Source organism: Cetorhinus maximus, chromosome 3 (assembly GCF_964194155.1).
Source record: "Cetorhinus maximus chromosome 3, sCetMax3.hap1.1, whole genome shotgun sequence".
Taxonomy (NCBI): domain Eukaryota; kingdom Metazoa; phylum Chordata; class Chondrichthyes; order Lamniformes; family Cetorhinidae; genus Cetorhinus; species Cetorhinus maximus.
The window spans coordinates 56,819,800-56,847,037 of NC_135881.1; the positions used below are offsets into that span (position 1 = coordinate 56,819,800).

Here is a 27,238-nt window from a genome sequence, read left to right on the forward strand (position 1 = left end):
TACAGGCGTATTACACCTCAGATTACCACACAACCAGACCGCCTCACCCCTTAAGCCTGAGCTAGTGGTGACTTCAAGGGGCACAGTAGGATTCCTGCTCCTCAGCTCGAGCTGTTTTAGTTTAAACTCCCTTTCCCTCTCTCTGCACTGAAGTTCTCTCCCTTCTCTCCATGCTCTTTCCTGTCTTTCCTTTTTCTCTTTCCCTTTCCTGAAATTCTAATTTCCGCTGCTGCAATTTTACTCTGTCTACTGCTACTCTATCCCTTTCATCATCCTCAATTTCCACCTGTGGACCATTGGCCACCCGTTTTAAAATTTCAGGTTTTCTGGCTTTTGGGTGAAATTCCAATCCTAAGTGCCTCACTAGCTCTTTTAACTCTTCGAGGGACAGACCGTTAAATTTTCAGAAGTAATCCAACTTCCATCTGTAAAAACACTGGCATCAAATGGTGACATTTTTGCGCTTTAGTAGGATAGACTCAAGAAAACTTTTTTGCGTTTTTTAAAAAAAATTGATTTCAAAGGAACAAGCTTCTTCCCCCACTCTAATTATTTTGTTTTGTCTGTGGGAGCTATCTCGGCACGGGCCCCAATTTGTTATGACCGGTCCCCAGACGAGGACCCCCAAATTGTGAATTTCCTGAATGGGACCCCAATTTTGTTATGCTCCTGGGTGAGGAGGAATGACCTGGTGTCCCTTCTTTATTTAAGCCCCTCAGTTGGATCCCTTCTCCTGTGGATACCTTTTCCCAGTTGAAATGTAGTTATTTTTTAGAAGGAGGCAATTTAACCAGGCTTTCTTGAGTCAAAGAAAGAGCAAGTTTATTAGTCACTAAAACCTGAGAAAAATAATAAAAACGCAACATACATACACGCAGATCTGAAATAGAAGTTAAGAGTCCAGATAAAAGCTTAAAAAAATATGAATCTGATTTTGACTTGTCTGTGAGGCATAGATGGTGGTACATTGCAGCCATTAAGTAAGGTGATTCTGGTAGAGCTGACTTGGCAGTTTTGCAGTTAGCTTGGAGACACTTGGTTCTGCAGGGTGGCTGAAAAGTTGCCCTGTTTCCTTTAGATTGTGGCTTCTGCTGAGCCTTTCCTCCAGCAACAGAGAGAGGGAGAGAGATGGGGAGAGAGGCAGAGAGAAAGAGAGAGAGAAAGAGAGACAGTTTTTTCACCTGCAAGCTGCAAGGAGTGTGACTGACTTGTTCTTTTGGCTTGCTGTCACACAGTCACACATCAGCACACCAGCTTTTTAACTGATTTTTCGCTGTGTATTCTGGAAGGGAAAACACTGTGACTCCCATCCAGAGTCCATGTTCTTTTCATCTCAGACTATTCACACATCCTGAGATATAAATCAAAAGGAGATGGATTTTGGATGTCTGCTGACTGCAAATCAGTCTTTTGTCTCCGTACTCACAGGAGATTAAAGTTCAGTCTTTTGCACCTTTCCTATCTCTCTTTCAAATGTCCCTGTTTGAAGAAGGCCATGATATTTCTTTTTAAAAAACACAGGTCTTGCTTAAAAACTTCAAATTGCCCATAGGTAATTGGAACCATTAGTCTGCTGATGCAACAATTTATAATTGCAGATTTATTTTGCATGAAGATCATGAATATTTTGATACTGATTGTACACTTTTCACAGGATATGTACTAGAAGAAATGCATGTTGTAATGTGTAATATGGTTCACATGATGTAATACTATGTGTTCCTGCAACAGTTACTAGCTAACTTTATGCACAATTTACACAATCAATAATCATTACGATAGAGTTGGCTAGATTAAATTATGTTCTTTGATATTATTTACTGGTTCACAGTTTTTGAATAGTCATGTAGATGTACAAATTTGTAAAACTGTCACATATACAGAACGCGGAACATAATCTGAAATTTTGGGAAAGACTGCAGTGTAAGTACATGGAAATCTATATGTATGTCAGTATGTCCTCCCACTTGATGGTGGCCCTTACCAACCTTGTCCTACTCAATGGTGGGCCTATCCGAACCCATGGCCACTCGGTCATGGCCCTTCCCGATCTCCTCCTGTTTTACCCCCCCCTCTCCTGAGCCCATGGAAGTCAGTGCTCCAAAGAGTGGCATTGAGCAAGAGGAGGTCAGGCATCAAGTTAGGAATAGCGACCATCAACGAGTAAGTGGAGGCCAGGAGGAAAGGGCCGCATCATCAAGGTAGGAGGTTGTGAACAGCCACCATCAGGGGAGGAGGTTGGGAAGGATCAAGGCTAATTGGGCCTCTGTTCAAAGAGAATGGTGGTGTAGAAGGATTGGATGGCCACAGTGAAAAGCAGATAGTTAAGGCCAGGAATTTGGAAACTGTTAAAGTGGTGGAGGGCAGAGGCAGAATTGTTGATGTAGGTGTGAATAGACTGGACAAGGGGAGGAAAATGGAATTGAGATAAGAAAATTCAGTTCAGTGGGGCAAGAACAGACTGAAACAATGGGTCTACTTGGCAGCCTGTTTGTGGATCCTGGCAAGGAGATGGAAGAAGACTGTGTGGAGTTGGGGTACTATGAGGTTGGAGCCTGTGTAGGGACAATCTTCAGTGGATATGAGGTTAGTGACAGTCTGGGATGTGATCGCTTGATGTTCGGTGCAGGAGTCATGGTCTAGGGGGAGGAAGGAGATGGTATCAGAGAGTTGGCGTTAAGACTCCTGGCTGGTCTCCCGCATTTTACCCTCTGTAAACATGAGATCATTAAAAACTCTGTTGCCTGTGGCTTAACTCGGACCAAATTCCATTCCCCAATCACCCCTTTGCTCGTTAACTTACACTGTCTCCCAGTCAAGCAATATCTTTGTTTTTGAATCTCTCCATGCCCTCACCCCTCCCTAGCTCTATAGTCTCCCCCAGACCCACAAACCTCCGAGATATCCATGCTCCCATAACTCTGGCCTCTTGTGCATCCCCAGTTTTAATTGGAACTGTTGCTCCAGCATTGGTGGCTGCATTTTCAGCTGCCTTGGCCCCAAGTTCTGGGAAACCCTCCCTATAACTCTCCACAGCTCTACCTCACTTTGCTCTTTTAAGACACTTTTTAAAACTTACCTCTTTGACCAAGATTTTGGTCATTTGTCCTACTATCTCTTTATGTGGTTCAGTGTCATACAGTTTTATAATGCTCCTGTGAAGTACCCTGGGGCATTTTATTATATTAAAGGTGCTATATAAATGTAAGTTGTTGATGTTTTGGGACATGAATGTCACATATCATAGGTTTATTAAGCATATAGTACATGTAGTGCTCTCTAAGCAATTATTTAACATACAATCACACCTGATGATGGTTGACTGGGTATTTAAATGTGTTACAGTTTTAAGCTGAATCTTAAACTTTTAGAAACTCAAATACTCATTATAAACAGTCAATTGTTAAATAGCTCTCTTATTCCCTTTATGTGACAATCCACACAATTCTGCTGTACATGAATATATAAAATTTAAATATGGCTCCATAGAAAGAAATCTTAATTGGCTTATCCCTTATCAATAACTTTAGTTTTCTTTACCAAGGAGCTCAATCATTCTATAACTCCCTTACTTTATCTTATTGATAGTTTCACTCATGACATACAATTGCTATTTCACCAAATGAAACTTTGTTTAAGTCTGTCTTTGATTCAATACGATTCTGTACCAGCTGCTGAAACACTAATTTAAGAAGATGACATATACTTGAATGATTTCCTTTGCAGAACAAACTGCTTTTCCCACATTTATCAACTGTTTAATATTCCCTGTAGTATGCACTGTTATGTATTTTCATTAGATTGACTGAAGTTTTTTAATCTAACCATTAAAGTGGCACTTTAAATTTGCTTCACTGCTAAACTTCACAACTATTGCTTTAATAAAAAGAAAAATCAATAGCAGTTTAACTGCAGACTTCAAGACAGTTTTATTAATCCATTCCTTACACTCTCACCCAGAGTAGCCTCACTCCCCACATTGCTTTCTCCAAGTGGTGTTCAAAATAGAGAAGTATGTTTTTTTAAGAGAAATGTATAACAATTGTTTGAGAGAGATGTTGAATGGTAATCAGCAGTAGGTTACCTAGCTCATGTTTGATCTGAAGCCATGAGATTTCATGGGGTCTGGAGTCACTGTTAGGATGCCAAGGGCAGGCCTAGCAGGCCCTCTGCCACCCCCCACACCCACACCCCACCCCTTATACCAGAGTGGAACAGAACATACCCAGGGATGGGATGTAGAGCTCTGGGGCCTATAGGTAGCCTATAGGTATGATTCTGTGAATATGACTGTCATTCTATTCTCATTCGGATAACACTGGGGGCAGAATCATCCCAGATTTGCACTAAGTGCGATAGTGGGCGGGAAAATGGTAATGGCGGCTTCCCAAGCTTAACCCTAACCCAATCCCACCTCACTAATCATGCATTTCCCGGAAACACGCTGGTTCGATGGCGGGTGGGCTCTGATTCGCCAGCCATGCCGCTTCATCACGCCGTGCGCTACATTTAAAGTGTAGCTGTGTGCACACTTCTCAGTGCTTCCAGCCCAGGACTGCTGCAAAGAAAGCATGGCCCCGAAAGGCAAGAAGACTGCAGTCCCCCGGTTTAGTGACGTGTCCCTCGAGAGCCTTTTGGATGCCGTGGAGGCCTGCCATGATATCCTCTACTCCCACTCTGGCTGCAGAAGGGGCAGCAAGGCGATTACCTAGGCGATAGCAGTGGTGATCAATACCAATGCTGCACAGAAGAAGTTGGCCATCCAATGCAGGCAGAGATTGAATGATCTCATCCGTGCCGCCAGGGTCAGGCAACTATCTCATCACTCTAAACTCTCACACTCACCAGCCCATCACACATTCACTGGTATCTCACTCACTGCCAGCTCAAGGGACATCACCACTCACTCTCTCACACACACCCTCACATCTCCATCTGCCCTGGTCTCCTCTGGAGACTGCCTCCTCAGCCCTCAGGCCACTTGCACAGATCAACTTGTGCCCCCACACGCACCATAGGATACACCACTTCCCCAGAACAGCCCTCTCCCTACAGCATCTTCCCTTGCCTGAGGCCACTTCTCCCCTTTCCCCAAGCAAGCCCTACAGGCTTACAGCTGGTCTGGTAGGTACAGACCTGCCTGCGAGCCCCCCTAAAAGTGATGTGGTGCTGTCTGTGAAGCCTGGTGCTGATGACTGTGAGCGCTGCCCAAAGCAAGGTAGGCAAACAAACATCGAAGTTTCAAGCGAGTGCAGGTCGCCAGGTTCACGTTGCTTATGTCCAGTTGTGAAACATGTTGCTAGGCAATCACACCGATGTGGGCGGATGATCCAGCGGGGGGTGGGGGTGGCGGGGGGGATGATTCCGGCAGGCTGGCCTCAATGATATGCAAATGTATTACAATGAGGTTCCCAATGTCCAACAGCGGGAAACGCGGTCTGCCATTGATGGGTTGAGCGGACGAATGCAAACTTGTTTCACGACAGAGTGAAACTGATTTTTGGCCTTCTCGTTATATTGTCCACTCACACTGCCAAACACGCCCAACGCCAATGGGCACAGAAAATTCCGCCCTAGTGCAGTGTGGGTGGCAGCCACTTGCCGGGATTGAGTGGAGGCCTGCAGTTTTAATGTAGAAGGGAAGAGTGTTTCTACTCCTCCTGATTCCACATTAGGATAAGGAAGAAAAATTAAACCTGCCTTTTGGATGGCAGCCTTCAGTTGTCTCTTCAAGAATTGCTTATTTAACACTTCCTTTTGCCTGAGAAAACTGATCTCAACATGCATGGTGCATGCCAATATAAAAGTTAATTTTAAAGGTGCCGCAGCTCCATTTGTGCTCTTCTTAAATTAACTTTCAAATTTTTTTAATGCTGGAAAGTGTGACTGAAAACTTATACTTTTTTGGAACATTAAAAAAATAGCTGGTTGCATATTCAGATAACATGTCGCTGAATTCAATATAACCAGCATGGTAGATAAGTAACTCAGATCTGTCAACTATTCACTATACTCCCTTGCTGGTAGCTGCACTATCAGATGCATATAGTGATACATCACAATAAGCTTCATTAAAGCTGCAGTTTCAATGTAATATTAAGTGTTTTGACTGTATTGGTGGTACACATGCATTTTGAATCAGGAAATGTGGAATACTATCGGTATAAAGAAACCGAGCCACTAATTAACTGATGCCAGAAGGAAGAACATGAAAGAATTTGTCCACCTCTCAGTTGCTCTGATTTCACAAGCTGGAATCTGGCTGCATTGTGGATATTACTCCATCCTTTCCCAAAGGAAGACAATAAAGGGTTATATTGTTTTCCCCTTACTGCATGGCCTGATTAACAGGTTAAAAATGGCAGTTACCCAAGACTTCCATTACCCCAATTCCAATGAACATCATCAGCTTTCATAGATGGTCAGCCTTTACAGCCACTTTGGTTTACTGCACCGAAACTAGATCAATTCTTTGGAAAATCAGGCAACCAGCGACATTGCTCAAAAGAAAATTTCCTTCCCCAGTCTTAAGAAAAAATGTTTCCTGAAGATATTTAATTTGCTAAGATTACTGCTAACTTGTTTTTTCCTCCAACATCTCAAACGCCCTAATCAGTCCATTTGTTTATAATAGGAATTTGCTGCCAACACATTGTCATGAATGTTAACATTATTAGCTTTTTAAAGAATGTACTAGGAGTTGAACACCAAAACAAAAAAGATGTCCATATTTCAAACAGCCCCAGTTCACTGTACTGAAGGGGCGGAATTGTCCGTGCCCGCTGGCATCGGGTGTGCTCTGTGAGTGGACAATATGGCGAGAAGGCCAGAAATTGGTTTCACGACAGTGTGAAACCAATTTATGATCATCTGCTCAGCCCGTTGATGGCAGCCTGTGTTTCCTGCCATCGGACTTCTGGAACCTCACTGTAATACATCTGCATATCATTGTAAGGCCAGCCTGCCGGAATCATCCCTTCTGCTGGATCGTCTGCCCACGCCGGTGTGATTGCGCGCTGACATGTTTCACAACAGCATATATAAGGCGTGCACTTGGGCTGCTCTTCAAGGGGATCTCAGAGGTGAGTGCACAGTAACAGTGTGCAGCACTCGCCTGGGTAGCCTATTGGACTTCAAGGTTGAGGTGACTTGGGGGTGGGGTCAAGGGTTGCCCTGTGGTTGAAGGTAGTGCACAAGCATGTGCGGGTTTGGGGAAGGGAAGAGGCCACACATTAGGGATACCTTGAATAAAGTGACCATCCCTCTGCAGCTGAGACAGTTCAGATGCAGCCACATTAACATGTGTGGAATCGGGCCTCTAGCTTATCTGCCCACCCAAGCAACGCAGAGGCATGAAAGCACCACCAAGTGCTCCAGATCTTATCATTCCTTGGGCACAGACTGCAAACTACTGAGCGTTTTACCGGACTTCAGAACCGTTGGATGACTGGGCACGTTGTACAATCTCCTTTCTAAAGTTGGCCGTGGAGCAGTGACTGGTGGAGGCGCTCACCCAAACCCCTTGCAATGTCATCATCCCAGTTTGGACCAGTCTCCCAAATGGTTTAAGCTAACAGTGCAATCTTGCAGTGTGGGTTAGGAGAATGCCTGTGCCTGAGCTGAGAGCACAGCACGCAGTCCAGTGGGCAAAGTGCTGCCAATCGGTCAGGTGGAGTGGGGCGGAGGTGGTTGGGGTTTCGGGCAACCAAGCATTAAACTTTGGACATCCAAGTGGTGGCCAGCACTCTCCATGATTTGTTAAGGGGCCTTCAGACTTAACCAAGCGAGCTTCTTAGTGTACTCAAGCTAACCTACGTGTCTCCCTCTTTCACCCTGAGGAGGAGTACATGAGGAGGATGGAGCCTGGTGAACTAGCTGTATGCCTTGTAGCGTACAGAGAATGGAGATGATGGAGAAGACAGTGACGTAGGCGCCTGGCTGCGCAGAGAGAGGAGCCTCACCCTCAGGAAGAAGGGACGGCTGGGGTCCCCACACACACACAGAGAGCCATCGTTGGTCAGTGCCTAGCTAGACCCAGGGTCTATAGGCACCGCCTTTTATTCCTGCAAATGATCGAGAACTAATGTCACGAAGACTGCGCATGTCTAGGGACCTGGTCGGTCACATCTGCCAGCTACTGCAGGATTTGGTGCCACGGGGACATGGAGGGCATCCACTGCCAATGACCGTGAAAGTGATTGTGGCGCTCAATTTTTACACCAGTGGCTCCTTTCAGGGCTCCACAGGTGACCTCTGCACACAGATGCATCCATGAGGTCACGGATGCCATCTTTGCGAGGGCACACAACTTCGTGCATTTCACACAGGACCAAGAGACCCAGGATGCAAGAGCAATTGGATTTGCCACAGGTGCAGCGTCGATTGACTGCCCACATGTGGTGCTCAGATGTCTATCGCAACAAGGGGTCAACTATGCCAACCCCAAGGGCTTCCATTCACTGAATGTGCAGCTGATGTGTGACCATGACAAATGCATCCTCCAGGTCTACAGATGGTTTCCAGGGAGCACCCACGACTCCTGCATTCTCAGTCGGTCTCAGATCCCTGACGTCCAGGGTCTTCAGAGGCTGCAGGGTTGGCTCCTAGGGGACAAGGGCTACCCGCAGAGGACTTTGCTGATGACACCCGTGCAACAGTCTCAGACTGCAGCAGAGAGAAGGTGGAATGAGCCTCATGCTGCAACTCGCAACTTGGTGGAGCAAACCATCGGGTTGCTGAAAATGAGGTTCCGGTGCCTGGACCTGTCTGTGGTGGAGCCCTACAATATAGTCCACAGAGGGTGTCACACATCTTTGTTGCCTGCTGCACCCTTTACAACCTGGCACTGCAACGGAGAGAGGAGCTGGCTGAGGAGGAGATGCAGGAGCTGGAGGTTTCCTCTGTTGAGGAGGACGTCGATGGTGATGAGTGTGAGGAGGTCCTCGAAAGTGACGATGATGGCGGTGAGGCCCTCGCACTGGCCAGATGAGGCAGGCATGCTCGGCAGCCCTCATAGCTGCTAGATTTATGGAGGATGATGACGATATGCGGTGAGGAGATGCCATGGATCCTCACATTGCATCTAAGAACATTTGACTCCAGTCTGGCTTATGGCAGCGCATATATCCTCCATGATAATGCTCCGGCCATTGAGGCACAGTGGAGGCCCTAATAGCCACTCGATTGCAGGAGGATAGTGACAACATGCAGTGAGGACACTCCATAGATCTTCACATAACCTCTGAGAATGTCTGACTCCTGTCTGGCTGAGGGCAGTTTGCATGCGCTCTGTAATCATGATCATATCATGGAGACGCAGTCATGAAACTTTAACTTCTCCTGATCCTTTGTTCACCTTCAGCATCTGAACCCTTCAGGAGCACAGCGTCACTGGTCATAGATGCTGAAGAGATGGGGGCCAGCCCCACCATAAAGGTGCTGAGAGCACGCAGAGAGAATGATGGAACTCTGTGACACCTGCCCATGACATTCCGGCAGCAATGACAAGCACCATCGAGGTGCAGGCATCAGCAATGTGTCCAGGGAGTGTGAGGCCGGACCATCACTTTGGCCTGAAGGCTGCACAAAGCACCAGGAAGAGGCCCTGACTTGAGACACCTGCCTTTATTTTGTGCAGAAAGATTTCACATCTGAGTAACATGAACACTGCTCATCAGAACAAGGAGCCATAGGCAGGGAGACATTCTTGGGAGTTTATTTACAATAGTGAACATTATGTACAAGTGATTAACACCCATGTCCAGGCTGTACAACTACATCTTCTTAATTTTCCTAACCCTGCTGCTACATCTTGGTGCTCCCCGGACATCCACAGCGGAGCTGGAAGCAGCCTGCTGATTGCTACACTCTGTTGTCTGTGACATCCTTGGCGGGTGTCCTCTGGGGTCCAAGACCTGGAGGACCCTGGCTTGCTTTTGGGGTCCTGCTGTGTGGCAGTGGCACCCTCCTTGGCCTGTGGAGCTGGAGCAGCTGAGGTTCCCTGGCTGACTGCTTGAGGAGAAATGGTAGCTGGAGTGAGATTGGGCTGCCCTGCACCCTTCTCACATACACACTGTTAGAAGCCAACTATGACATCACCGGTGGAATTCAGCCTGCTCTGCCATGCAGGAGCAACGTCCTGGACCAAGTTCTCCACAGCTGCCGCCATCCTACCAGCGTTGACCTTGGCACATTTGCAAGCTGGCGCTATTACCTCAGCCTGAAGGCAGACGGATTCCTCCATCTTGCCTTGCAACCTGAGGAGCATCCCTTCCTGATGGTCCCGAGCTTGCCTTTGCAGCTCCAGCAACTGTGACATGATCGAGTCCAGAGGCTCATCATCTGACTCGGACTCAGCAAATTTCTGGCTCCCAGCAGTCCTCCGAGTGCCGGACACATGGGAATTCCCTACTGCCGCCTGCTATGGATCAGAAAGTGCGATGTGCTCACCAGATTGTGATCCCGAGGCCTGTGTCTCTGCATTGGTGGAGGGTGAGGGTGAGTGCTGTGATGGGTCTTCAGGGAGATTTTCAACAGATTCCTCTTCTGAGCTTCCCTCAGGGCTTGATTGGAGGCCCTGGGTCGTGGACTCCGTCGGCTGTTTCCCGGAAGTGCCTGTGAAAGCAAGGGGAGATAATTAGTGCATGGCAGTGGCCTGTGAAACAGGACACATCACTCATGACATGGTTGTCTGATGGATGTTGCACTACAGGTTCCTCACTTGGTACAGCACCGCCGAACTCACTGTCAGCACAGAAACGGTCCAGATCGTCACAGGCCAGCTGGATGGCTGTGTTAGTTAAGTCCGTGAGGACTTTGATTTCAGGCATCACTCCATCAGTCTGTGACCTCTCCCTCTTGTTGTGTGCCAGCTTGCCCTGCATGAATAGAGGTGGAGGAAGTGTAAGCAGGATGCCTGCAAGGCCAAATGATAAGTATGCCTGACATGTGTGGGCGGTGGGTGATCCCATAGATGGGATGACAGTGAAGGTATGTGTGAAAGTGAATGGTTATGTCCCTTGAGCTGGCAGTGAGTGAGGGCCCTGTGGATGTGTGAGGGGTTTGTGAGTGTGTGAGTTGAGAGTGATGAAAAGAGTGACTTAGCTTGGTGGGACGGAGGAGATCATTCATTCTTTTTCAGCACTGGGTGGCTGTCCTCTTTTGCAGGGCATTGGTGCTGCCACCTCCTCCCAAGCCGGATTGGTGATGTTGCTGCCCATCCTGCGGCCAGAGTGGGGGGGTAGAGGACATCATAGTGGGCCTCCACCGCATCCAAAAGATGCTTGAGGGGCTTGTTATTGAACCTGGGCCAGAGACCACTTTATCAGCCCACTTTCTTCATCTGTAGCTAATGCAGCAGAGACTGCCATGCCAGAGTGGAGTGGGGGGCCAGGGTGGGCAGGGCATGTGGGGAGAGTAGGAACTACCCCAGCGGTGGTGGGAGGAAGCCCTTAAGTGGTCAATAGGGCCTCAATTGGCCCATGGGCTGCCCGATGCCTTGCCTGCCAGGTGGGTAGGGGTGATTACGCACCAGGCATGGTGCTGCTGCCATGCTGATCAATTTTATGCTCCTTGCCTGCCACCCTGCACCCGGGGGGCTGTAACGCCCAGCCATACTTATCTGGGGCTCTCATATACTTATAACATAGTTATGGTCCAATAAAATTTACAATTAATCAATTATTGATTACTTTATACATGATTGATATGAAATAGAGTACTGACATTCCCTCATGTTTCTATCTCAGGTAATAACTTTCCTACTTGCACTTGTCCTCCTGATTATACTGGGAATGGCTATGGGCCCAATGGCTGTGTTCCTCTCAGTGATGTCTGTCAACAAAACAAACCCTGTGTGAATGGGCAGTGTTTGGTAAGTTCTAATTATGCAAAGAGGCTTTATTTGTTGATATCTCCCTCAGCAACATAATGGAAGAAACTTAATTGAATGATTTGCTCTTGTTTTTAAATGAAGCATGGAGAGCATTGCACATGAATACGGAAAACATTAAAAGGATTCATTCTGCAGGCATCCAGCTATTTTCTTTTTAATGTGTCTGTTTTTCAATTTTAAAAAATATATAATCGAGGTACATACAGGGGCATGATATGCAGTTCCGTGTATTTGAGGCACATGACATACATGGGTGTGTGGTCTTGGAAGTGGCTAAATAATGGCTTCATTTTACTCTTGACGCAGAAAAGCCCTGTACAGGTTGAGAGATTGAAGGTAACACCTAAGATTTGTGTGGTTGCCACTCTTCTTGCTTCAGGTTGATCCCACACAAAAGGGTGGCAGCAAGAGGAGAATTCTGAGCCCAAATGGCTTTGTGCATTTTTACCTTAAGTTTAAAAAAAAAGTTGTCCCAGAATATTTATAGCAATTTTATTCTGCAGAAGAACATTTACATTTACGGTTTTTTTCACAGTGAGATGTTTATAATGCTAGTTCTGCAGTTATCCTGTGAATAGAACCTAATGCAGTTTTCTGGAAGAAATCTATAAAACATATCTGGGATTTAGTTTTAATAAGTGCAGGAAAAAAATGAAATACATCCTGGGGTGTGTTTCCAATCAAAGCATATCTTGGGGTTCAGGTGTTAATGGTGAACACTTCAAATTCCATTACTGTCTTAGAACATGACTCAGTGCCTCCAAAAAGGAAAACAAAAGAGAAAATTGGTGGTAATAAACGTACATTTATAAACAAAGCAATTTTCTAGTGCACAACGTTATATGTAGACCAGGAATTTCCTTGCAGCTGCCACTGTTCCACTGCATAACTTCACCAGAAATGCAGCAGAAATGATCTTTATGTTTATCGATGGAGGCTTGACGTATACACTGTGACGTTAGGACAATGGAGTGCGAGCAGCTGCAAAGAAATTCCCAGCAATAGTACTTGGTTCACAGGAAATTATCAAGTTTCTTGTCCTGACCCTTTGCTTTCTACAGGCCACGATTTCAGGTTATGAGTGCATTTGTGATCCAGGATGGACTAACACCAACTGTACTCAGAATATTAATGAGTGTGCCAGCAACCCCTGCCAGAATGGTGGAACCTGTACTGATGGCGTCAATAGCTACTCTTGTACTTGCACTGCAGACTGGACAGGCCCACAGTGCCAGATAGCACAGCAAGGTAAATCAGTGAGTGACTGTGACTATCGTGTGGTTGGATGGAGCGCAGGAGACTAAATGTCTGTTTTTGTAATTAGTTGTGGTAAATGTGGCACACATTGCATAAAAACATAAGCATTAGACTTTGCTGCTTTCCAGACAAATATGGTGGTCTCAGCTTACTGAATCTCTCTGGTGGACTGGGGACAGAGAAAGCTAGAAAAGTGTCCAAGGACAAGCATCATCACATCGCCACCTCCTTTTTTTTCCTGTGAGGTTAACCTAGGGTTAGCAGTGCAATCATAAGACATATTCAAGTGAAGGAAACATGGTGGGGGAGGTGGGAGGTTCCCAGGAAAGTAGAGGCGGGTCTGGATGGTTATGGGGAGTTAGATATAAAAGTGGTGTCAGGTCAGGTCGGAATCTCAACACCATCCTACACTCTTCTGGGTTTCACTGAGACGGGGTGAACAGGGAACCTGCTTGGATCTGTCGAGTAAGTTATTAAGGTAATTAAAAATCCAATTTGAAACTGCTTTAATCCTCAGTGCATTTCTCAGCCAGAGAAACAGTTTCTTGGCCATGTTAGCCACCCGCCAAGGTAACTAAGGTATGTGCACAACAGGAAGAGCTTCTTCAATGAAACTGACAAGCTGGGAACGCTTTGATCAGTAACATCGAAGAGCTCCAGACATGGCCATTGAGAGATTGCTGCTCAAAGCACTTCTCTCAGAAAGTGCTTTCATTGTTTGACAATCCACTGTTTGACAGAGTTGGTAAACTTAGACCGGCATATTTTTCTGAACAGCAATAAAGTTGCCAACGCCCTGGAAGGCACTTCATCTGTCTCACATTTTACTCGCCTCAGCTGTAATTCTCTGCTGCCAGCCTTCACCACGGTAAGGCAGCAGCTTATGCAGCTGCACCATGCACCTCTGATGAGGGACAAGATGAGAGCAACACTATCGCCAAGAACACCAGGAGCAGCACCAGCAATAGTACCAGCTGCCTTCTCCTCAGCTTCAGGTCCCACCAAAGCGCAGAGGTGATGGACGCCAGAATTCAGCTGGGAGAAGGCGAGACCCCCAACGCAGGGGCTACAGGCAGAGGATCAGTTTATTTGACATGTCTGAGCACTGGTGCCTCAGGAGGCTCAAGTTCTCACGTCAGGTCACTGCTAATACCTGCAGCTTTCATCCCAGGGAGCAGGTGGGCTGCATGGCGGATAGCCAATAAGGCTCCTGTCATTGAGAATCCCACTCCCCGGGTCTCTGCCTCTTCCCAAGCTTGTGTGCTCTCTTCTCCTGCATGGAGGGAAAACAGAGAAGTGTGAGTCTTTGTAATGGCTTGGGTGGAGAGGAGGGAAGGACAACATTTGTGGAGATTGATTGTGAAGGTTGGGTGTAAGATGTAAATAGGCTGAGGGTGAGTGCGAGTGTTGGCTGCTCAGATCAGGGTGTAAGGTGCCTGGATAGAGAGGAATGAGTGAAGCTGCAAGGTGTGTTAACCTGAGGAGTGCTTTGAAGGAGAATGCTGAGCACGTCAGAGTGTGGGCTTAGCAACTGAAAGGGTTGTGCCACTCACTTGTCATGCTCTCTTGAGGTCCAGGATCCTTTTGATGCACTGTCTCCAGGTTAAAGGGACTACACTCCTTGCTGCTGATTTATTTGGCCACTTCCATCCACACCTCCTTGTTTGGAGTGGTTATCTTCAGCCTCCCTTCCTTGGCAGAGCTCATCTCATTGCAATCCCTCAGTTCCTGCATCTGGTCCTCAGGTAAGAGTGAAAGACCCAGGAATCAGCCTTCTCAAGTCTCTTCTCCATTCCTGTGGTTGTTGCAGCTTCAAAATCTAAGTTCTGGTGAGCCCTTATAACCCAAGTCATGGGCCCTTTAATTTAGAAATCCATTCTTTAACAGAATGGATGTGTCACCCCTGATTAGTTGGGGAATCTGAAGGCTTTCCATTGACAATGCCATGGCTCGATAATGCACTCTCCTTCACCATTCGAAGTCCCGACTGCAAATAATCCTGTTGTTTCAGCAGGAACTAAGACCAGAAGATACCACCCTTGGTCATTGCTGCATTTCCCACCATTTGTACTTTTAGAACATTAGGTATCAGGTTTGCTTGTTAGCCCCAGGTGCTCAGAATTTCAAGGTCGACAGAGGGAGAGACTGAGGCTTATTTGCAAAAGATGCCTGTGTGCAGACTAAGATGGTGCAGCAGAAATTTTTTTTAAAGCACAATTTTTCAGACACTTCAGAGGCTGTTTTATTTTTCTGCCCTGCGGGACATACCAGCTCCCCAGCTCCATTTGGGACCCAAAGGTTATTGCAGTCAGGGAACATCTCTATGATGAGCAGATGTCCTGTTACGCTCCCAATCAGAAAGTCTAGGCCAATTATCTAACCTCTTGAAAATTTAGCTCTTGTATAAATTGACCATTAAAATCATTCTTCTAATCTAAAATTCAGCCTGTTTATCTCCTGCCGCAAGATACATATTAATCAATACTTATTCTGCATTTAAATTAAAATTTCCCTTTTATTTATGTTTTAAAGAAGCAATTTCCTATTTTTATATAATTTCTAAGAAGGGTGGTGCATGTGTTCACTACTGTGAATAACATTTGAGAAAGAACAGTTTAAACAAACTAAGATATCACTAAAATACAACCTGAACACTGACCGACTGTGTGTAGCTAAACTTAAAACTTGAGTGTTATGTCGTGACCAGTTCTGCCTATGCTAAATCATTTTTACACAGCTCATGCTATTCATGGCATCCTAGCTTCTTCACATACTTCACAACAGACTGCGGTGGCCTTAAAACAGAAAATACCAGAAATACAGAGGCAGTTTGTCAGTATCTATTAGGTCTCCTAATATTGACTGAACTAATGTGCTCCTGGTTCAAGTTTCCAACATTCAGTAATTTTCTCTTATATCTACACCGAGCTAGTTATTTGGTTTATTATCTTAGAAGATTTTGCAATTATTAGAATGGATAATGACAAAAGAGGATTGCGTTTTGTAGGACCATCAGTTCAACAGTTGGAGTCTATTGAACAAGATTTATCGTCTTGGTGTTTTCTGGCACTAAGGATTTTAACTAGGGGTGAGAGGTGAGTACACGTCTGGCAGGGCAAATGGCAAAATTTCCCCAACTTGTCAGTGTGAAGCTCACATCATTTTAAACCCTAGGGCTAGAACAATATTTCCACACTAACTCCTGCCTGAGTCGAGGAGAGGAAGGTCCAGCTGTGTTTGGGAGAAGAAGATGTACCGGGGGCGGGAGACGAAAGTCTAGGATCGACTGGGAAAGGAAGAGGTGTCAGGGTGGCGTGAGGTTGGGAGGGAAGGAATGAAGGCATCAGGATGGAGTGAGGTTGGAAAGGGGAATAAAGATGTCAAATGGGGGGAGGCTGGGAGGCAGGGAGGGAATACGGAGGGAGGAGGGAGTAACGGGAGAAGACGACAACTGGGGTGTTAGGTATTGGGGGGGGTGTAAGGTGTAAGGGAAGCGGTTTGGAGGGAGGAAGGAGTGCAGAGAGGGGAGGGAGTTCGTGGGGAGGAAGGAGTGCGAAGAAGTGAGAGAATAACTCTGGAGGAAGAAGTAAGGGTGCCTGAAGGAGTCAGGAAGGGGCAAGGAGTGATGCTGTTGGAAGAAGCAAGGCTGGAGGAAAGAGGACCAAGGCGGGGGTGGGGGGGGGAGTCCGGGGTGGGTGGAAGGGGTTCTGGGGGGGAAGGGGTCCAGAGTGGGGTGATGTCCAGGTGAACGTGCAAGGGAGGGCTCTGGGGGAGCCAACTGAGGGTGGGCGTGGTATGAGGGAATGGTGAGAATGACTGAGGGCAGAATGAGGCGGGGAGGGTGAGAGGGTTTGGCGGTAACGGTGGAAGGGACGACAAGGGTGGTTGGTGGGAAATCGGAGGCAGACACGGACCCTGGGTGTGGGAAAGAGGAATTCGGTGAGGTGAATGTGGATGGGGGTGGGATTTTCGGGAAGGAAGGGAATGTGCATTTTCACCTGAACATCCCCCGAAGGAAAAGGGTTGTGGCTGTTGGGTCATGGAGGGGAGTTGGAAAGTGATGCCAGGGGGGTCAACAGTGATGGCGGAAAGGAAATGGGTGACTTGGGGAGGGGAAAAGATGAGGGAGCTGACAAAAGAGCGAATCCAGACTATGCTGTCAAAATTGAAAGTGAAACGACAGTCGTGGTGGGTGAGATCAGGTGCTGCATGGGAGTGTGATCATTGGGTGGTGGAGATGCAGGTCAGCTCAGATGGACAACTGAAAGCGAACCCCAGCAGGCAGCATTCAAAATGCTCAGGACATTGAGGTGAATGTGATATGTGAAGGATCTGCATGCGTGGGAGAGTGCTTGCATGAGTCTTCAAAAGGCCCTGCCACACACGCACACACACACTTCTCCCTCCAGAATCACTCATGGGCCGGCTGCTCCCTTTGCAGTGACAGAAGATGAGGTTGAGGGGTCACAGGCAAAGGTTACTCGGAGGGAGCAGACAGCCTCTGAGATTCCTGAGTGGATGACCCAGGGCTGTCCAGCTGCCGCTCCTCTTCTCTTCGGGTAACCCTGGGCCCCAGCCTAAGACTCTTTAAGGGGAAGGAGCACCTGGAGGGACGTCGAGGTGCCCCATTTCCCTCTCACATTGTCACTGCAGGAACTCACCATGGCTCCTGTGATGGAGTGCTGGTCTGCACATATCTCCGCGTTCTGCTGGACTAGGGTCTCCATGGTGTCTGCCATCCTCCCCATGGACACCTCCATACACACACATGTGAGCACCACTTCATCAGGGAGCAGGTGGAAGCACTCCTCTGACTCACATGCCACTCTTTTAAGGACTTCCAACAGCTCCACGTGATGTTCCCGGGCAGTGACCACCAGATTGTGAACCTGAGCCTTCTCTAGCTCTCGGTCCCATCGAGGTGTGTGTCTACGCTGGCGCAGGGTGTGAGTAAGCGCTGTGATGGGTCTTCCAGGCTGCTTATTTCCAGACCTTCAATGGAGGAGGTGTCCTATTAGCTGGAGGCGAGGGCGTGGATGGAGCTGAGGGACTGGCTGGCTGAGGGTGTCGGTCGTTTGGCAGAGCTCCCTGTGAACCAAAGTAATGATATGTAGTGCATGGTAGCAGATTCAAAAGCAGGAGAGAGAGCACTCATCTTTGCATTGAGAGTGGGATGATGTGGTGCAGGATCCTCATGAGGTTTCCGCCGCAGACCTCACTGTTACCGCAGGCACAGTCCATGTCCTCACCAGTCAGCATGATGGCCCGCTCCTCAAAGTGAGTGAGGGGCCCAATATAGGTCACTCCACCCCCAGTTTTGGACCTCTTCCTGCTGATGTGAGCAGGCTTCTGCATGAAAGCAGATGGAGAGAGTCTGAGCAGGACACATGGCGCTGTGTGGAATGTTTATGTGGTGAGCAGAGCCATGGACAGGATGAGAGCGCAAGCTCCAGCAGATATTAGCCTGATGGAAATGTGCGGGTGGGTGTGAGAGTTAGTCACTTGAGGTGTGAGATCCCTGAGGATGAATAGTGGACTTGAGTGTGTGAGTTGAGAGTGATGAGAAGAGTTACCCCGACGGAATGGATGAGGCCATTCATCCTATAGTGGCACTGGGTGGCTGTCCTCTTTTGCAAGGCACTGGCACTGACCACTGCTGCAACCGCCTCCCATGCTGGATTGGTGATGAACCTATCCATCCTGTGGCCACAGCGGGTTAGAGGACATCACGGCGGGCCTCCACAGCATTCAAAAGGCGCTCGAGGGATGTGTTACTGAAGTGGGAGGCTGCAGTCTTTTTGTCTTTCAGGGCCATCTTGTCTTCCGTACCGCAGTCCTGGGCTGGAAACACTGAAAGGCATGCGCGCGGCTGCACTTTAAATGTGGCGCCCAGCATGATGAAGCGGCAAGATGATGGCGTGGCGGGCGAATGACAGCCCATCCACCATGGAAACGGCGTGTTTCCCAGGAATGCATAATTAATGCGGCAGGTTTGGGACGATACGTCGTGAAAAGCCGCCATTGTAGCCGGCGGGTAAAACCACCCATAGCTTCCTATGCTGGCGAATATATGCACTCTCTATGGCATTAATATCCTTTCTATATTGGGGCATTCAAAATTGTATCTTGTACATTAGTTGTGGTTGAACCAACTATTGTACCAATATTTTGATTAATTCTTTACTCTTTCACTCTATGCCCTTTTTTATATAACTAAAGTTACTACTTCTGTTTTTGAGTCCATTATCACATACATTGGCCCAAATCTTCCGATTAGGATCGGAACCTCCTTTTCTGACCCTGGTCAGACAATAAAGTGCCCACTTACCTTTGTCCGATTTTTCTGGGCAATCTTCCGATGGAGGATCCTTTCAAACTGACTCAGTGCAGGAAACCTTGGAGGGAGCAGCGGGGAGAATCGACACAAAAGCCACACTTTCTACAGTAAGTAAAGTATTTAAATGTCCCAACGCTTCTTTGAAAAGCTTTGGAGAGAAGGTAAGTGGGTAAGGGGATAGGGTGGGCGAGGGGGTAAGATGGGTAAGGGGGATGGCGTTGGGTGTAGTATATTAGCATGGATAGAGGATTGGCTAACTAATAGAAGACAGAGAGTTGGGATAAGGGAGACATTTTCGGGATAGCAACCTGTTAACTAGTGGAGGGCCTCAAGGATCCGTGCAAGGGCCTCAACTATTTACAATATATATTAATGACTTAGATGAGGGAAGTGAATGTACGATCGCCAAGTTTATGGATGACACAAAAATAGGTGGGAAAACAAGTGCTGAGGATGACACAAGGAGCCTACAGAAGGATATAGACAGGTTAAGTGAATGGGCAAAAACTTGGCAAATGGAATATAATATGGGAAAATGTGAGGTTATGCACTTTGGCAGGAAGAATAGAGGGACTGAATATTATTTAAATAGAGAAAGACTGCAGAAGGCTGCAGCACAGAGGGATTTGGGAGACCTTGTGCATGAATCCCAGAAAGCTAACATACAAGTTCAACATGCAACAGGGAAGGCAAATGGAATAAAAACAAAAATAGCTGGAAAAACTCAGCAGGTCTGACAGCATCTGCGGAGAGGAATACAGTTAATGTTTCGAGTCTGTATGACTCTGCATCAGTTCTGATTAAGAGTCATACAGACTCGAAACGTTAACTGTATTCCTCTCCGCAGATGCTGTCAGACCTGCTGAGTTTTTCCAGCTATTTTTGTTTTTGTTTCAAATTTCCAGCATCCACAGTATTTTGCTTTTATCTTAAGGCAAATGGAATGTTGACCTTTATTTCAAAGGGAATAGAGTATAAAAATAGTGAAGTCTTGCCAAAACTATAAAAGGCACTTGTTAGACCACACCCGGAATACTGTGAACAGTTTTGGTCCCCTTATTTAAGGAAAGATATACAGGCAGTGGAGGCAGTCCAGAGAAGGTTCATTAGGTTGATCCTGGGTAAGGAGGGATTTTCTAATGAGGAGAGGTTGAGCAGGTTGGGCCTGTACTCACTGGAGTTTAGAAGAATGAGAGGCGACCTTATTGAAACATATAAGATTCTTGACAGAGTCGATGCTGAGAGGTTGTTTCCCCTTGTGGGAGAGTCTAGGACCAGAGGGCATAATCTCAGAGTAAGGGGACACCCATTTAAAACAGAGATGAGGGGGAACTTCTCTCAGAGGGTTGGCAATCTGTGGAATTCTTTAACCCAGAGGGCTGTAGAGGCTGGGTCATTAAGTATATTCAAGGCTGAGATAGAAAGATTTTTAATCAGTAAGGGAATCAAGGATTATGGGGAAAAGGCAGGAAAGTGGAGTTGAGGATTATCAGATTAGCCATAATCTCATTGAATGGCGGAGCAGACTCGATGAGCTGAATGGCCTACTTCTGCTCCTACGTCTTATGGTCTTATGGGAGGGTGGGTAAGGTAAGGGGGTAGGGTGGCAGCTTGATAGGGTCATGATGTCGGGTCAGGTTATGTTGGAGGGTGCCGGAGGTCAGGGGAGCAGTCGGGGGTCGAGGGGGGAGTTGTTGGGGGGGTGTGTCCGTTGTATAGTTACTCAGGTGTTAGACTAGATTTTTCTCTGTCTAACATTTGGATAACTATCCAGGTACGTAAGTTAGAACTATGCAAAGTCTCTGACTCTAACTCGGAGTTGGAGACATTTTTGGAGGATCCCAGGGAGTGAGGAATTATTCATTGGAAGTTAAAACTTTCCAGCCAATTCCCACGATGTCTTTGTGTTGGGACTTCCAAGGGGTCCCGTAGTGTATCTTGGGTGCTACATCTGGTCTCCAACTATCCAGAAACTAGAAGATCTGGGCCATTGTTTTTTTGTTCTCTGGCAAATAGTATTACCTCACATTTATCCATATTAAATTGCAGCTGCTGCCTGTCTGTTCCTTTCGTCCATCCATAGCTTTCTGAATTTTTTATGGTCATACACACTTTTTACCAAGCCTCCTGCATTACTGCCATCAGTAAATTTAAACATTATGTTCTCTATACCCAGGTCCAAATCTTCTATATAAAAGTGGAGCCAGCGCTAACAGCTGGGGGACATAGACCACTGGTCCAATCGATGCAATATCCATTTGCTCTAATTCTTTGTTTCCTGTACATCAACTAACTTTCTACACATGTTGCTACACATCACATACCATAGAATAAGGGTCTTGAGGTACCTTTTCAATTATGAGAACTTAAGAAATAGGAGCAGAGGTAGGCCTTATGGTTCCTAAGACCAACTCCACTGTTCAATAAGACTATGGCCTATCTTATCTCCACTTTGCCACCATCACACTTAGTTCCCTTTTTATACAAGAATCTACTGATTTCAGTTTTGAATATACTTAACAACTAAATATCCACTGTCCTCTGATTCAGAAATTACAATCAGGAAATGAATAATTTGAGAGCTCTCAAATTATGAAACCTGCAACGAGAGACAGAAACTGGTTCCGCTAGGCTTTTACCCAATTTTTTGTTGTGGCCATTTTCCAGTGAGGGCAGATGGCTGGACCTTTCATTCACTCTCACTAAATCAGGGAGAGTTTCAGGACTACCCTGGGAATTCTGTCATTTACACCCTTAAAAGATCAATGGAATTCTCTCCAACCTAGCACTGACGTGAATACCACTCACATCTTTGGGAAGGTCTCAGACAATCAGGAGCAGAAAGATTTACATCCAGCTTTTCCTTTGGCCTCAAAGGCCCTTAGAAAACATCTTGTGAAGGGCAGTGATCACAAAGTGAATCAGAATGGCACCACACAAGGGTCCTTGTTGAACCAATATATGCTCACTGCATACTCCAATGATCCCACTTCAGGTAGTACTCAGGGAATGCGACACAATTGGAGGTTCTGTCTTTCGGACGAGACATTCATAGAAACATAGATGTTACAGCACAGAAGAAGACTGTTCAGCCCATCGTGCATGTACATCTCTTTGTAAGATCTATTCAATTAATCTCACTCCCCTACCCATTGTCTACATTTCTGCAAATTTTACTCATCCAATTATTTATCCAATTCCTTTTTGAAAGTTACTATTGAATCTACATCCATCATCCTTTCAGGCAATAAACTCCAGTTCGTAACAACTCGCTGCATAATAAAAATTCTCCTCAACTCACCTCTGGTTCTTTTACCACTTTAAATTGAGGCCCCGCATGCCTTCTGAGGTAGACATAAAATACCCCAATGCTTCTGTTCAAAGAAAAGCTGGGGAGTTCTCCAATATTAGGCCAAAATTTAACCTTCAATCAATATCATTAAAACAGAGTTTGTCATTGACATTACTGTCTTTGAGAGTTTGCTGTGCACAATTTGGCTGCTTCTTTCCAGACATTACAAAAGTGAAAACACTTCATAAGTACTTAAATGCCCATAAGGTGCCTTGGAATTGTTCACCTTCCTTTCCTCCCCTTCTTCTCTCCTTTACCCTTTTCTTCCCTTCCCTTTCTTCTTTTTCTTCTCTTCTTCGAAATGTTTTGTGCAATTTTTCATGCCAAAAGCACAGTATAATTGCAAATTATTGTTGTATTGAAAAACTATTGCAAAACCTTTGTTTTAATTATACTAACAGTATTTTTTTTTATTGCTAGACCTGAACTTGCTGTATAACAAACCTTACATCCTGCATCACCTGTACCTTTCACTTTTTCAGATTGTGGTGGCCAACTCAGTGAAATTTATGGTGTTATTAGTTCACCGGGTTACCCAGGCAACTATCCACCCAACAGAGACTGCTATTGGACTATCTCTGTCAGCCCCAACTTGGTGATTACTTTTTCATTTGGACACCTTCACTTCGGACACCATCCAAATTGCAGTTTTGACTACCTGGAGGTAAAAAATGCTAAACACATTCTACAGAACCAAAATTCCTCAACAGTTCCACAAACGTCACTAGGGCCCAGATATACTGAGTTCTGACAACACGGCCTAGTTTCCAGGATTGCCTTGTGGGTACAGAGCCTCCAAGCTCCTCTCCTCAACAAATAATGGATAAGTTGTGGGGGGAAGTGGGGTGGAAATGGATGGGGATGGGTGGGGCAGGGCTGTATTAAAAAACTCAAACCCCAGCATAAAGGTCAATACGCCAAGGGGCAAGAAGTTTGTCAGCCTCCTGAAGCACAGAAGTGGGGGGTTTCCAGGCTAGAATCATGGGTCTCCATAAATGCAATTGTTATTGATTTTCATAATTGCATGACCATTTGGGACAAATATTTCTGGGAGATATTTTGGGGAGTCTGCATCACTCTTCCCCAAACTGTGGGCAGAATCTCCTGCTGTCGCTGGCGACGAGCTTGGGGTCAGAAGGGCATGTAATTACACAGGGTGATGGCATACCTGAACCCTGCTGCCTTTCCACCTCCACCAAAATTCCGCGGTGCTCTGCTGCCAATTGAGGCCCTTAAGTGGCAAATTAATGACGACTTAAGTGCTGATTCTGCCGCTGCTGGTATTAACCTAGCTGCGGGCCTGTCACCATGTGGTGTGCACGACAGGTGAAAACTGTGTGGGCTGCTTGTCACTTCGGGATGGGAAAGTCCCTTGATCAAAGGCACTCTGTGCCTGAGCAAGGGACTGGATATCAGGAAGGGCCTGCTAAGAGCTACCCCCTTGCCCTTGCTTCCAACCCCTCCTTCCCACCTCTCCCCACGACACCCACTCAGTGAAACACCTACCCCCACCCCCGACACATTATTTCCTGTAGCCTGGTCCCCTGTGATCCTGGGACTCCAGGGGTGTTCTGCAGCTGGCCTTCTCAGTGGCTCTGCTGAGCACAAGAGCTGCTGGCCTCTGATTGGCCAGCAGCTATCGCTAGGTGGGGCTTGCACTCCCTTGGGGTCTTGATTCCAAGGGAAGGCCCAACAGTGGCCTGGCCACTCCCTGATTGGCTTGTGGTTCAGCAGGTCTCTCACTGGCTCTCCAGCTGGCAGGCACCCCTGATACCTCAACAAGATTCTGCACCCTCTGTATACGTGTTCTGCACCGGTGTGTTTTCCTGTCAACATGGGCAGACGATCCAGCGGGGTGGGATAAATCCACCACACTGGCCTTATAATGATATGCTGATGTGTCACAGTGAGGTTCTCGACATCTGATGGCGGGGAACATGGCCTGCCATCAACGGGCTGAGTGGATGATCGCCAACTGGTTTCACAACGCCATGAAACCGATTTTTGGCCATCTCGCCATATTGTCCGTTCACACCACTGAACATGCCTGATGCCAGCGGGCATGGAAAATCCAGGCCTATGTTCCCACGCAGGAAACATAGTTTACATGAGGGCTAACTGCAGTCCTCAAAGGCACTGCTGCAAGGCTCCAAAAAGGTATTTTTGTTAAATACTAACCTGAATCTAGAACTGGCAGAAGCAGAAGTGGTCCTCCCACTGCAGTTCCAAAGAGCTGTGCTGGCTCCTGATCACTGCCCTCCATACATGTCCTACCCCTTCTGTAAAGCCACACCTGAGGCCGTTGCCAGTGACACAGTGGTCAAAAGTCCAATTTTCCAGCGAGCTAACTGGGGACACCCAGCATGCCTCAGTTGCTCACTGTTTTGATTTAAATGAAATCCAAGGCCCAATATTGGGTGTTTTCTTCACCCACTTCATGCCAATCTGTCAGCACTAACACAATTTCTAAGTCAAAGAGTCTACCTAAGGCTGTTTGAATCTTTACACTGGACCTGTCAGATACTTCATGGCTGGTTAGAGGATAAAAAGAAAACTGTACCTAAAAAACTAATATTTGATGAAATCATAGAGCATGCCTTTATTTGAATTGAATAGCTTGGTTTCTACCTAGAACAAACTACCCAGAGTCCAAACAGCTCATTAAATCAATGTATCAAATTGAGCTAAACGTGGGGCAGGATTTTCAGCTCGGTGTGTGCGCGCACAGCCGACACGCATGAGTGTGAAATAGCACGCGATGATGTCGGGCGAGTGTCCTGACTTCATTGCGCACTTGCGTGATATTTCGGTCGGTGGGCGCATGCGAGAGTCGGCAGCATGCCTGCCAACAATTAAGAGAACTATTAAGCCCATTAATCAATTAATTAAATGAGCTTTCCTACAGCAATAAAAGTTTTTAAAACTTGTTTTTCACATGTCCCTATTCACGTGACAGAGTCACATGTGAAGGCATGTTTTCTTTATTTTTAAAATCTTCATTTCAGATGTTAAAAACCTTCAGCTCCCTGAAGCAGCTCTGTGCCTTCAGGGAGCTTTCACCGAGCGCACCCCTGTGCATGTGCAGACTTCAGCGCTCGCGCTCCTCCCACCCCCACCCCAGCAGTGCTGAGGTTATCAGCGCGCGATTCACGCCAGCCAGCATGAACTCGCGGTCGGGGCTCCATCACGGGCGGTGGACTGTTTTGCGGCTGCCCCCGGGCCTGCCCACCGCATGAGGGGAAAATCCTGCCCATGATTTCTATGACCGAAGCTGATTTATAGCCTACTATGTAGTGTAATAACATTTAGAAAGCCATTATTATCTTAGACACAGATACTTAATTTTTGTCACACAGCCTTGATTTTATAGCCCAAGGACCCTGGTGCCTCTGCATTGGAACCATATTAGTCACGCCATAGTGTACAGATGTGCATGGTTTGATTCTTCATCTGCTTCTTTTTGTGTTTTGTGCATGTTAGGTGTTAGTAATGTTCCTCTTTATCATGGGAATTGCAGCACAGATGGAAACCATTCACTCCCTGTGTCTGATTTGCCATATAGTGTGTATGGTTTGATACTTCTTCTCTGTATGAGCATGTGTTCTTTCTGTGTATATAATGTGCACATAGCAAAGCTGCAGTTATCAATATTTACTGATTATTGTTATATCTAGATTAGAGATGGTCTTCTGGACAAAGATCCCATCCTTCAGAAGTACTGTAGCTCAAACAATCCTCCCCCACTACAGACATCTGGCCCTTCTGCAAGAATTCATTTCCACAGTGATAAAAATGTCAGTGACCGAGGGTTTCAAATCACGTACATTACATTACCACGTAAGCATTTGCATGTTATGCTTCAGATGTTATTAGATGTGCTGCACCTGTTTAAAACTTGTATACTGTCCTGCGTTTGCATTAAATATCCTCCGATGGCTGAGAAACATTGACATTTGGTTGATCTATATAGTAAAATGTAGGAAGAACTTATTTGAAAATAAAAACTTGCCTCATGCAGTCGCATATATAATTTAGATGTAAGCAGTTCATTTAATTTCTTCTGTGAATACAGAATCTGAGGACAGAAGTATAAAATCAACAAACCTCAGGGGAAAAATTGAGATTAGGAAGATTTCTTCCCTTGCATGCAACAGTGGAATGAGGTCCCCACAAATAATTTCATGTTCTGTCACCTTTAAAAAGAACCGAAAAAATATCCAGTTAGGAACAAGATTTAAGATTATAAGGATTAATATAGGTGTAGAGGGTGAATACTGTGTGGAACAGGTCCAGGATGTATAAATAGTTTTAAGATTAGATTGGCATTTTAAAAGGAAGCCTGTTGGAAAGGCCTTGCACGATCTTTCCGAAAGAGGAAATGGCTATAATAGAGCCATTG

The 27,238-nt window shown here is 46.3% G+C and overlaps 1 protein-coding gene across 1 annotated transcript in view; it reads left to right on the forward strand.

Moving 5' to 3' along the window:
- cubn (cubilin (intrinsic factor-cobalamin receptor)) overlaps positions 1 to 27,238 on the forward strand; it is a 481,327-nt gene that overhangs the window by 57,541 nt on the left and 396,548 nt on the right. The window contains exons 11-14 of the mRNA XM_078535601.1: positions 11,748 to 11,872; positions 12,955 to 13,141; positions 23,322 to 23,503; positions 26,514 to 26,676. Coding sequence (XP_078391727.1) covers positions 11,748 to 11,872; positions 12,955 to 13,141; positions 23,322 to 23,503; positions 26,514 to 26,676 — 657 coding nt within the window. The remainder of the gene's footprint in view (positions 1 to 11,747; positions 11,873 to 12,954; positions 13,142 to 23,321; positions 23,504 to 26,513; positions 26,677 to 27,238) is intronic.